We start from the raw sequence: 13,578 nt of genomic DNA on the forward strand, positions 1-13,578 counted from the left end.
TTGTCTGTTTGCTGGCATTGTGTGCTCGGCTTTGTTTCTATCGCCTACGACGTTGGCCTGCGATAAGAGTCTCTCTTTCTGGGTGTTGGCGGTTGGGTGACTGTGGAGGTCGAAACTTCAAATTGAAAACTTTAATTAGAATTATTGTTATTGTTGTTGTTGTTATTGCTGCTTCTGCTGCCATTGTCAATGGATCTTAAGTGCCCAGACCAACTGAAACTCACCTTCGTCTGGAGGTCTTCTGGTCCTGCAAAAGTTGACGCAAAAGTTTTCCGCAGGAACTTGACGCGTGTTCAACATACTTGAGCGCCTTGTGCTGCCATTCCCTTGCCGACCGGGGGAAATATCCATCTCGGCAAGTGCAGTTTTAATATGTTGAAAGTTTTGTTCGGAAATCAGTTAGCCGCTTAGTTTTCTACCCCATGGAGCGAATTCCTGGCACGCTTCCATGCCTTTCGATATTCAAACTCGAGGAGCTTTTATCAATCATGCAATTTGGACACATACGAGTATGCGTGTTTATATGTATGTTGCTCGGCTCAACTATGTACTTCCTGCTTAATTGACAATTAGTGGGCACATATTTTGTAAACGTTTTTCAGACTCAATCGGCCGCAGCCAATGGATCCGCGCCCCCCATCAATTTATTCATTTTACATTCGACGCGTTCATCAGAAAAATAATACCAAAGAATTCCAAATAGGGGACGAGAACAGCAACTATTAATTAGATAGGCCGCAAATTAGTGGAACATATTCCGCACATATTGAACTCTACACAGGGCTTCATTCTTTTATGGTCTTAGACGGGCTCTTTATTTATTAAAAATGAATTTCATTCTAATTTATAATGAGATGGTTTTGCCAGGTCCATTGTTGCTGTTGTGCGTCCATATACAAACTGAATTGTGGTTGTGGTCCTATTATTGGATTTCAAACAAATTGCTTCATAGACAAATCTGATTCACTTAGCGTGTGATTTTTGTGGTGCGAAATTTTGATACCGCAACACATTTACCAGAATTTAGTGAAGGGATTTAGGCAAACTTGGAGAAGTATATAATAATTATATGCCTGGCAAATACTTGGCAAAAAGTAATTTGATTAGAAAGTTCAAAATTTTTTGCTCAAACTGGTTTTATTGGCACCTCTTTTATGTGCTCTTTGATTAATATTAAAGAAGAAATCGGCTCCCAAATAAGCGTCCAGAACACTTCCAAATAATATAAATATCTCTTCCCCAATCAATCAATGTCATGTCTCCCCTTTGATTGTCCAAACACTTGGTTAAATAAGCATATACATATAAGCGTGGATAAAAAGCGAACAATGAACTCAGTCAAATGTCAAGCAATTACAGCACATGTAGATAAAACTTCAGCCGTTCTCATTCGGTAACGATCGAGTGTCGATCATTTATCAATATTCATGGGCCGATCAATTTGACCTCTTGCCACACATTTGTTGTAGCCCCGAACTCGTAAACCTCTAAAATGTGCGCGTTTCGCCATATTGTTCTAATTGCAACCATTTGTTTGGCTCTTAGGACCGAAAATAAACTGTGGAACCCGATGAGAAATAAAGTGAAATGCGTGTCGTTATTTTGAAATCAGCTGTGGCCCAGACACTGTGGAGTGGTTCTCTAATTTATATTAAATAACTCAACGGACACACACGGTACAACCTGTTTCGCAAGGGCCATTCGGGTAGATACAAATATGTACACATATATATAGTATATACAGCTGCGAAAAAAAAAATAGCACCACTTGCCCAGTAAAACTTTGAATAAGTCTCCTACCTACAATTTTGGGTTTAAAAGGATCTGAAATACCTTTTTAGAAAGGTTAAACAATTCACTTTTTAGGAAATAAAAAAAAATCACAATTGTTCTATGAATTCTTAACTTATTTAAGGAATTTTATGAAAAATGACAAAAAACGGCGAAAAAAATAATAGCACCACTTCATAAAAAATGCTTTAAACATAAAATATAAACATAACAGTAACAAATTCATTAATAACAAGTGATTGTATATTAAAACTACGCCGATCCCATTAATTTAGTGTTTGGTAGTGTATCCTTTATTACCAATAACAGCTGCGCAACGCTTTGGCATGGAGTCAACCTGGTCCTGGCACCGTTTTGGGGTTATATTGCTCCAGGACTCCTTAATCACGGTCCATAGGCTTTCGTTATTAGTTGGCTTAAAAGCTGCAACTGCCTTTTTAATATTCGACCAAAGGTTTTCGATGGGATTGAGGTCTGACGACTGCGCAGGCCACTCCAGAACATGAACTGATCTATTTTGGAACCATTCCTTGGCTTTCCTGCTGGTATGCTTGGGGTCATTGTCTTGTTGGAAGACCTATTTTAGCGGCATATCATATTCAGCAAAGGGTAGCATAACCGTTTCCAAAATATCCACATACACATGCTGATCCATTATGGTTTTATCCAATGTATTGGTCCAACTCCATAGTAAGAAAAACATGCCCATACCATTACACTGGATCCGCCGTGTTTAATTGCTTCTACTGTGTCGTTTGGCTTATATTCGGTGTTCCTAGGGCGCCTTACATTCGATCAAGATCCATTGCCACCAAAAAAAACCACCTTGCTCTCATCTGACAATAAAAAGTTCGTCCATCTTTCGCATGGCCAATTTAAATGTTCCTTGACGAACCTAATGCGCTTGGGTATGTGTCTCCCATTTAAAAAAAGGACCTTTCCTTGGACTACAGCCTTTTAAACTATGTTCCCTTAGACATGTGTGAACTGTTTGCACTGTTGCGGATATGTTGAGATCCTTTTTCAGTTCGGTAGGAGCTTTAAATGGATCCTTCTTGCTCTCGGGCACTAGCCTTTTGAAGAGATGGGTGCCCAATGATTGTTTTTTCCCACGTTTTTCGGGATTCTCGTTGTAGGTGATTACATTTCCTATAATTTTGTTTGAGTACTGAAGGATTTGGCCAATATTTCTAAAAGATTTTCCTTCAGAAATGAGTTTTTTGATCAAGTCACGTTTTTCTTTAGTGCAGTGCTTTCCACGTCCCATTTTAATGATTTTTTAAAGAAAATTTTTTAAAAATCATTTTCGAAATAATAGATTAAGTGTCAAGTTTAATAACCACATGCTTTTTACCAAAGCAATCCTTCGATAATTATTGATTATTTGAAAAAATCGATAGTGGTGCTATTTTTTTTTTCGCCTCATTTTAGACCTTGCCGCCCAAAAAAAATTATAAAAAATTAAGGTATAAACAATTCAAATTTTTTTTTTCATTTTTGGATGGGAAAAATATCTAGCATTATGCGAAAAATCAGTATTTGGTTCTATCGGTACCTCAACCTTAATTTATTTGATCAATAACAAAAAAAGGTATGGTGGTGCTATTATTTTTTTCGCAACTGTACATAGATATTAAATAAATGCAAAGCCATAAATAAACCGCCGCCCAAGTTAGATGGAGAAAAAACAGAATAAAGAACCCGCCATAAAGCCGAGAACACACCAAATACACGAAAACAATTTCTCAAATTTCTCAGCTCACAAAAAGAAACACGATCTGATAAACGCTAAAAAAATTGCCATATTTTATGAATTATTTACGCATTTTACTACAGATGGAACCGTGACTAATTAAGCAATTTTTGAGCCAAATCAGAGCCGCGTTTTTCGCTTTGCCATTAAGGCTTACTAATTATTAATGGTCTTAATGATAAGTTTTCGATCGGCTTTTGTTCGTTTTTGAACCCATTTTATGTCGTTTCCATTGAAAAATCGATGTGGTGTTATACGTTTTTGTTTGTACGCTTTTCTGAAAGGTTTTGTTGAAAACGTTGACAGAAGCACTAAATTGTATGCATTCGAGTGTTTCTGGTCATAAAATCGATTCTTTTTTCAATATGAATCAGATATTATGGACATTTGAATTGAAATTACTAAACTAAAATTGGATTTCTCATTAAAGTATGTTATCTAGTTTTACATAACTAAAAAATTAATAAGCCAGCCTAAGCTACAACTAAATAAACACACGGGTTTTATGTAGCTACCTCTTACTATCTTTATTTTCAATCTTGTTCTACTAGCAGGGTACCATAATTTCGACTTTAAACTCAGCTCTTTCCATTCCGACTCTACTAGACTTTTATTTCATAAGTTTTAGAGCGCTCATTAAACCATTTTTACAGCCACGACTTGACTTTTGTTTTAGCTGGCCATCTTGAGCTCTCTTTTTTAATTCCCGTCGCTGATTGCTTGTGCCCAGTTTTCCATTGATTCTGAGCCTGATTCGTTTTCGTTATTGCCATCTATAAGTGCGTAATTTACTTAAGCTGCTTTGTGCTTAATATGCGCATTTTAATAGATTTGTTCCACTATCGTCAGGGCAATAAATTAATAAAACGCTCAGCCGCTGCGACCAACCTGCCTTTTCTCCCATTCCAGTCCCGCTTCAACGTTTCCTTTCTGGTCTGGCCTATCCATGCATTCCGCACTTGACTGGGGTCGGTTATGGGTATACACTGGCAGAAATTATATTCAAACGCAACTAACTGAAGGAAGAGGGCATGATAAGTGGTGAAACACGAGCAATGGGATCATACATATGGCTAGCCGGCAATAATACTGTTTTATGAACCTTACCACCTCGCATGAACAAACTCTGCATTCAAGTCACATCACACCCAAGTGGTGTGCATATTTTCGACCAGTGCAGAGGTGGGTATCTGGGGAACTGAAAGCTTTTCAGCTGCGGCTGAGTGCCTCTAAGATGCAACTAATGATAACGGCGGCACAGACACCGACTACGGCCATGTGGATGGGCTTGGTGGGCTAGGGTCTGGGTGTGGGCATGGCTTGCTGTTTGCTTTTAGGGGCTGTGGCAGAGATGCAGCTAGTAGATGCAGCTCGATTAAGCTGCTTACCTCTGCAGGGGCGTTGCATTTTGGGTGTAGCTGCCGCATCAGCGAGGTCGCCACAGCTGACAGCTCAATGGCCCCATGTGGGTTGAGTTTGTTTTGTGTCAGTTCACAGTTGGCCCCATTCATAATTATAAACCTGGCAAGCTGCCTGCCGCCTTCCTGCCTGTCTGCCTCACCTTTTCCAGCTGAGAGCGGGGGAGAACTGAAGGAAAAGGCGGACGGCATCGCTGCGCTTTTTCACGCCTTGGCGGCTCATTAAAAGAACCGCAACTGACATTGCCTTTTGTCCCAAAACTTGCACTCACACAACGGCCACGCCTCTCTGGCACTGGGAACAAGGAACATTAAATCTTGCTGTTAGTTTGAGCTACTACAGATTTCTGATCGATTGTATTTCACTTCCTTAATCTGTAACTAACTTTGTATAATTAGTGTTATAATAAGTGAAGGGTTTAGTAGGAAGGATTTGCCTCTTGCATTACAATGAAACAAGAACGCACCCAAACTGCGATTGCAGTGTAGGCGTTGGTTATTGTGCCACATGCAGAAGAGCTTCGAGAGAAGCAGCCGACTCCTTCCGGTTATGAATTGTGTTCGCTCGCTCAAGATTGATAGTTCTCTGCAGGCTTCGTAAGCGTCATCCCCGTCATAATGTTCTTCCTTGGGGCCTGGTCAAATGCCGTTAGCCGGGTATCTATCTATATCTATCGCTGTGCGAATTCGCCCCATGTCATTCTCGTGACCCAGTTAGTTCACCCCAAAATGAGCGGGTGTCTCCTTAATTAGCATATGCTGAGGCAGGTGCGCGGGTTTTGTGCGAAACGTGATAATTCGTGGATGCCAGCCATTTGAATATTGGTCCCTAACTAAGGAATATGTTGGGCACAGAGCTCGTTCTGGGGCGCACCAAAAGGGAAGAGATGAGTTGCTGGTGTCAATTCCCTTGCAAATTGACCTGCTCATTATGGAATTTTGTTTAACGGGATTTAGTCATTAATTTGTGGCACTTTAAAAGGGTTAACAGGGAATTTCAATGGATAATGGGCGCATTGCATTCTTTGATAAATATTTTTATGTAAGGATATAATGGATAGGTTTGGAAAGGAAAAGTAAATCGGGCACATCCACATTTAAATTCCATCATATTCAGCTTAACTGTGTGTACTTTAGTAGCTTTACTACGTAATTGTGAGTCCTAAGAAAGTTATAAATCTCAGCTTCGCTCTTCCCCACCTCCAACAGACTTCCAGAGGCATTTAGAGCCAAAGCCAAAGGTAGGGGCAGAGCCCGAAGACATTTCACTGCATCAACAAGTATGCAGCAATTTGAATTTGGCTTCTCTGCATAACAGAAATCCCTTCAGGCATTCACCTCCGGCACGTGTGCGAGTGGGCTTAAATCCATAGAGACCCGCTCTAATCCCTCTGCCATGCATACACCTCTGCTCTGCAGTCTGGTCCGAAAGAGGTTAAATCCAATTCGGTTCAGCTTTTTGGTGGCCTCTTCGAAATCCCCTCCTGCGCAAACAACAACAATGGGTGCACAGAGTGAGCCTGGGGTCAGTCGAAGAACGTAAAAAGAAAAGTGAAGTAAAATTAAATATAAGAGGAAGGTCTAGATTTCCAGAGTGCAACAGCCACTTCAATTCCAGTGTAATCTCTTTAAATGTGAAACTGGAATCGAACATACATATGAGTTTCAATTTCAGGGAGTGGAAATCAATTTTAGATGCCGCTACACTTTATTTGATTTCATTACTTCTCCGTTTTATTACTTTTCATGTATGGACAATCAAACATTGATGTCAGAATTTAATATGCTGTATAAATCGTTTTGAGCCATTGACACATTCATTCATTCGTTCGGTTGTATTCCGTGTTTCGTATTCGTATTCGTATTCGTATCCGTAGAATCAACAAACCAGAGTTGTCTCCATGGAATGTAACTGCCCATCTCGTCACCCATTTTTCGGTATTTGTATGGAAAAAATATTTTTATTTACACGCAACTCATACAGCGGCGTCGCCGCTCCACACAAATATTTTTCGTTATTTTTTGTACTTCTCCGTTTTGTGAATAGCACACATACATGAGAATTTTTCACTCTCATTGCTTTTCGAAGCTTTTCCATGGTTCACATTTCATTTATTTTCACTCCAGCCCGTATGGCTCTGTGCACTTCACAACTTAATACACTTTATTATTGAAAATATTTTTTATTACAAGTGGGCTGGGCCTGATCGCTGAGAGGGTTTCCCGGAACTATTCGTCGGGGTATATATACTTATATGTAGTACTCATACCATACCATCCTGCCCTTTTCATTTTTTTTTTTTTTTTGCCCTGACACGCAGCTCTTATAGTTCCGTTTGTTGGGCATTGATTTGCTGCACTCGTTTCCACGAAATACAAACATAAATACATGCAATACCAACACTCTTTTCATGCATGCACACAGTAGTAGCCACTTTCGTAGCATTTTTATATGCTTTTTATAGCTGCCTCTCTGATTTTGATATTCATGTTGCATGTTGCTGACTTTTGAAGTTTTTGGCAATTGTTACTTTTTCTTTCTGTCGAGTGGGCGGGCGGAGTTTCAGCTTGGCCTCGAAAAACGAAATGAAAAAACATTTACATAGATAGCCCTCTCTGCCTCGTTTTGCTTTTTTAATTTGCATTTATTTTTCGCTTTCATGCGTTTTATTTTTTAGGTTTTTCGGCGGGGATGACGAATTTTTTGTTTCGTATGCAAATCTCGCCTGAACTTCTTTAATGAACTAATTTTGCCGCAGAGCTGCGATCTCGTCTGATTATTTATGTATTTCCCGCTTACTCTCGCAAAGCTGAATTCAATTAGGCCTCCCATCCCCTGTTTATTTATGTGGCGTTTGTCGAATGGCTGGCTGGCTGCCTCATTTGCAAAATTTGGCCAAGAAAAGATTCGCTTCACAACCTCACTCCCTGTTTTGTGATGTGTCAGTTTGATAAATGATATCAATTTCTTATAGACCCCACACTCACACACACGCACACAACGCCCATTACAGAGGGCATCAAAGTTTGTTTTAGAATGTTTCTGTTTTGCCTTACTGGCTGCTGCCTTCCCCTTCAAGTCCAAGTCCACTTTTGCCAATTTGACACTTTTAGCGATGCGCGTGTGTCTTGGCACTTGAATTTCAAATGTATCTCAAGGCCTGTCAGCTGGAAGCATGAATTTTTAATACGGAATGGGGCAATCTCTTAGGAAGCCTGTAGTCTTCCCAATATGCTAATCCACCCAGCGAGTTGAGTCGCATCAAGCGGAAAACTTTTTCATTTCCAGATTTGTCTTAGTAAATTAACCCAAGAAATGCTGCCGAGAAGTAAATGCTGTGCGGCTCACAAGGGCAACAGGTATTTACATTAACAGCACAGTTTGAATTCATTTTTTTTGTAATGTTATTACCAACTTTAAATGCGCTACTATTATTTTTTTTTCTATATATTTAAGGATATATCTTGCCTTAATTACCCTTATCCAAAGTATACCAAACTTTGGATCAGTAGATCCATAAATATATATTTTACCCGCTAGTTTTACCCTCCCTACAACCAAATAATCTCTGCCAAATTTAAAATGCCAACTGACATTCATAACGAGCATACAATTAACACGAATACCCATTGGCAGCCAGCTATTAGTCCAGAAAAGCACACATCGCAGATACATTTGTATCTGCAGACCCACCAAGTAGCCAGATACAAAAAATCCGAACCGGCGACAGACGGTCGACTAAAAGGGCCGCGGGGCGAACTGTTCCCAGATCTCCTATGTAAATGGCATAGAAATAGAAGGGAGGGGAGGCGGACTGGAAAAACTTTCGGCCACTAATCTATAATGCTGTCAGCCATTAAACAACAGAAAAACCAAATTTGTAACTCATTAGGCAAGAGGGAGAAAGAAGGGAAAGACATAAAAATACAAAATAAGAAAAACGAAACTAGCCAAAGTGAACGACTGATAAATGCCACTCGGCTTGGCTGTCTCATTTGGACTGCCAAATAATATTTAATTATAAACAAATAAACAAGACCCTGGGGTTATACACGTCCCGTAAAAGGTGCCGAGTGATTAATTATTATGTCAGGGAATTAAATCAAATATTTGAGTTGGCACAGCATTGCAGGCTTATCTGGGTGTCTGTTCGAAATCACGAAATGCAAATAAAAATGACTTTAAGAAAGTCCAGGGGGGATGGGAAAAATGCCATAATAATTTCTTCTTTCGCTGGCGGCGGCATGAAAAATTGAAAAGCCAACAGGCCGCGTTTAAAGATAACATAATCCATGGCCTGGAACCGTGAGCAACCTTTTTTTGGTTTTGTTTTCATTTTGAAGGGAGACGACGGGCAAAGAAAGAGGCAGATAGCGAGGGAAAAACATTAGCATATATCAATGCCAAATGCAAATAAATCATCAATAACATTTCCCTGCCACTTATGCACCACTTACAGATACTTACCCGGCGACGAAGATACGTACCTGGAGAACTGCAGCTGAGCAGCCTGCATTATTTTCCTGAAGGAATGGTAGGGGGAATGGAAGGAGGAAATCCCAAAGCCAACGCCAACGCGTCTCGTCGACTGTCATGTGCGAGTTTTGTGGCCCCTAACTAAGGCGCCTTGCATAAATTTACGCCAGAGAATAAGCCAAAAAAGAAAACAGGGAAAGAGCGATGGGAAGAATACTGGCAAGGCAAACATAAAGCAATTTTATGCGTTTTTAAAATGCGGCAATTGACTGAAACAACAAAAGCGAACTGAGACGAGTGGAAAATTCAGGCAAGCCGCATGTGAGCACGTTTTCCGCTTTTCCGAAGGGTAAATCAAATACGAGGCACAGACCGCTTCGAAAGGAACAAGTACCAAGTACCAAGTACCCAATACCCTCTGCCATATCTCGGTCGCTGATAAGCAATATAACGCAAATGCTTGATGGTTTGTTGACGACCAACAAAATTTCTTGAGCGTGTGTGTAAACATTGGCCCACCAGTCCTGGCAATGCTGAAAAATAGAAAGCAGCAAGCAGCGAGTAGCGGAGAGCATCTGAAAACGGCAGCAAGGACATCGAAGGAGCCAGCGTTTATAAATGCGCTACAGTTACAAATTGTAGCCACAGCTGTGCGTGTGTGTTCTGGTTCTGGTGCTGTGCGGCACATGTGCGCTCTAAACCATTTATAAATGTAACAAAAGCAACGCACACACGGCAACGCCACCAGAAAAGAAAACGGGGAAAAAGTCTGGGAAAACAGTGAAAAGCTGAAAGCTCTTGGCACAAGTGCAATGCATAAATATAAACAAAGGGATACGAACTGAAGACAGCGAAAATACAAGGTGTAATGTTTTTTTGTGATAAACAAGACCGGCCATAGATTCATAATTTAAGGCACGAGCATTTAAAGTGATATCTCAATAAAAAGTCGAACTTTATATTCAAACAGCTGCCCAACTCAACAAACAAATTTACACCAAAGCAAATGTCTAATCGAAATATAGTGTAACTTAACCCTTTACAACAACAACTGTTATGTGAAGATATAATTAAGCCAATGGGTGTTGAAGAAACCGAATTTCCCAGTAAGGATGGGTGCTCCGCCATTCGTGGTTGGGTGATGAAAGTGTAGTTCCCGCAATGGAATCTAGAAGATAAATTAGCGTTGCGTCTGCAATTTTGTGTGTTGGTTTACTAGCAACGCGACACAATCAACCTATGTACTTAAAATTGAGCAATTTATATGCCGAATGTGCAATTTTGATGTTTGGCCGAGAAATATTTCGTGTCTGTGCCGAGCAGATGTCGACTAAACAGGACTACAGGAACTTTAATTGCGACCAGTTGGTGAAGTGAAGAGTGTGCAGCAAACCCGACAGCATTGAGATACAAAGCGTAGCTATGTATGTGTGTGTGTGTCTGCGTATGTGATGTGCTACAATAAACTTGCAAAGAACATTAATTGCAACTGCTACTAGTAGAATGGCAGATGGCTTAGTTGGATCTCGGAACTAAACGAAAAAGTATCCAAGAGATGCATTTTTAGCAAGCCAAAAATATTTGAGATACACTAAATGAAATAGAACAAACAGCTTTTTTGCCGCCCTAATTCCACAAATGCAGTTTATCCGAAACCAATTCATCACTAACCCATTTACCCCTCTTATTTCCAGAGCATCGTCCACAATTACCGCCATCGTAGCCAGGGAGCCAAGAAGCAACCAATGGAACATGTTGATGCCGGTGCGGGAGTACAACAAGCACATAGCCAAAATACCAAACTGCAAGATGAGGCAGCGGCCAACGCTTAGAGCCACCTTCGCATCCCTGCTGTTGCTCCTCCACATCGCGCAGACGCTCGATCCGGCGGCTGCCAGTGGTTCAGTCGGAAGTGGTGCCGCAGCGACAGGAGCTGCAGGTCCTTCCGCGTCCGGTGGTGCGGGGGGCGGGAGTCTGAGCAGTGGACCCCCCACTCTCATTGCCAATCTCACGGAACAAGGCAGTCCCGGTGTGTATAATTCGACAATGGGCTAATGCTAATTACCCGTATATATAAACATGGCATTAACGTGGCAGTTTGCTGACCTTTTTACCTTTTGACCCTAAACGTAAACGACCTCACCATTTCGGTATTTGCAAAAGATTTATGGGCAGTTGTTTCTATAAAAATTTCTTACCAGAACATCCATTTAGGTCCAACATAAGTGAATAATAAATTAAATGGCATTGTTCGCGTCTGCTAGAATATGTTTTCTCAGCAAATACTATTCTCTTTAAAGGCAAGCGAGACGCGAAATGAGAATTGACGCTTTTCGCCAAGTAAGGAATTCATGATAATCTTAGCCGATGCTTGTGCTTATTTCCTTGTGCGCATTTCCGGTTTCTGCTTCCGGTTGCCACGCGACGGGGGTGGCAAAAACTATTAGCCACTTGGCGCTAAACAACACCACCTGCACCCACTAGTCCCCGCTACTGAAGCAAAACTCTAAGCATCAATTAACCCAATTTTCAGAATCCATTTTCACCTGCAGTTACACTTACAGCTCAGGAGCTTTGGCTTTTTCACAGTCTTTTCTAGCTGCGTGTTTTACAGCTCCATACTTACGTATACTGCTGCACTGCTATGTTTTTTAGAAAGAGAATTGCTCCTTTGCCCTTTTTTCTTCCAGCAAATACCCAAGTGGTGGTGATGAAACCAACGTCCAAGTCCCAAGTCCCAATTCCCAAACCCACCCAATCCTTTAGGTGTAATGCCGGGCACTGTTGTCCAGACTTTTTCGTGTTCCGTGCCGTTTCTTTCTCTCCCAGGCATTGGCGCTATTGTTGTAGTTTGGTTTGGATTGGTCACTGGATCTGGAATGGAAATGGAAATGGAGTGGAAGCTGAAATCATAATTAATCCATTGATTTTGAACTTTTTTCAGCTTAAATAATTCACACAAATCATTTCAGCAATAAATACGAATTCTTTCGCAGCATTTAACAATGAATATTTCAGCAAACAACATTTTTTTCAGCCAAGGTTTCTTATTTGTTTTAAATAACCTGGGATCCAATTACAAATTGATGAGCAGGTAATGAACGTAGCAAAAAGTAAATAGAATCATTTTAATTTGGAAGCGCCACTGTTGCAAACTTTGATTTGCATGTAAAGTCATAAATAATTCATTTTAACACATTCAACATTTATGAATATTTTTTCTGTACTCTTTTGTATTCTAGCTGTCGCTATTAATCAAATTATACGTATACTACATTCTTTTTTAAATTGTTTATTTATGTCGCTACGTTTATGCAGCCGCCTGGAAATTTTGTGTGACAGAGTGTCATAAACTGCAGAATGTGGATGGTCATCTTACCTGGCGGTTGATTGATTCTCCCAGCCAAAAAATAAACACCTGGAACGATGCCATACACCTGGAAGTGAGCTGTACTTGGGATACATTTTGAAATTCTGGAAGTCTGCTTCACATCACCGAATAGCAATTATACATAAAAACTTCCACCATTAAAACTAAGCAATAAAGCTGAAAGTTAAAATTCTTTTAAGTAATTCTTATAAACAACGAATAATTACTTAATTAAAAAAGTTGGCATAATACACTTATGTTTAAAATTGATTGTACTCAAACAATGATATATTCAATTGTCAACAATATTGGTACAGAATTTTCCAAATTATGTGTTTCTAATGCCTGCATAAATTGTAAAAGTGACTACTATAAAGGTTAGTAACTAATTCTGCACCCAAACAACTCTGTTATCTAGCTTTAAGATCTGAAAATAAAAACTCATTTATATAAAGTACTGGGAATGGTCTTGTGGTGTATCATCCTTTTTGGTTTCGTTTACATGTTAAACTGTCGATCAAGCAACTCCTCGTTCCCAATGGAGGGTCGGGTACGCAGGAAGTTGTCTTAACCTGTCCATAAAGATGGCACTCCTCGGCCTACACGATTGCCGTTAAGAACTCGTTTTAATCTGAGACTTTTACCTACCTTCCTGCGGTATGTGTTCGGCTCTGCTATGCTGTGCTGTGCTGAGCTGAGGCTCTTGTTATTGCCGTTTGCCGAGAGATACGATTTTTATGCACCTTCTGACTGCATCTTGATAGGCCGG

At 40.3% G+C, this 13,578-nt stretch overlaps 1 protein-coding gene across 1 annotated transcript in view; it reads left to right on the forward strand.

Moving 5' to 3' along the window:
* Positions 1-13,273, forward strand: part of LOC6529262 — a 72,858-nt gene extending 59,585 nt beyond the window's left edge. Inside the window, 1 exon segment of the mRNA XM_002090231.3 lies at positions 11,134-13,273. Coding sequence (XP_002090267.2) covers positions 11,134-11,494 — 361 coding nt within the window. The 3' untranslated portion in view covers positions 11,495-13,273.
* The last annotated feature ends 305 nt before the right edge of the window (positions 13,274-13,578 follow it).

Source organism: Drosophila yakuba, chromosome 2R, assembly GCF_016746365.2.
Source record: "Drosophila yakuba strain Tai18E2 chromosome 2R, Prin_Dyak_Tai18E2_2.1, whole genome shotgun sequence".
In the NCBI taxonomy this organism is placed as follows: Eukaryota; Metazoa; Arthropoda; class Insecta; order Diptera; family Drosophilidae; genus Drosophila; species Drosophila yakuba.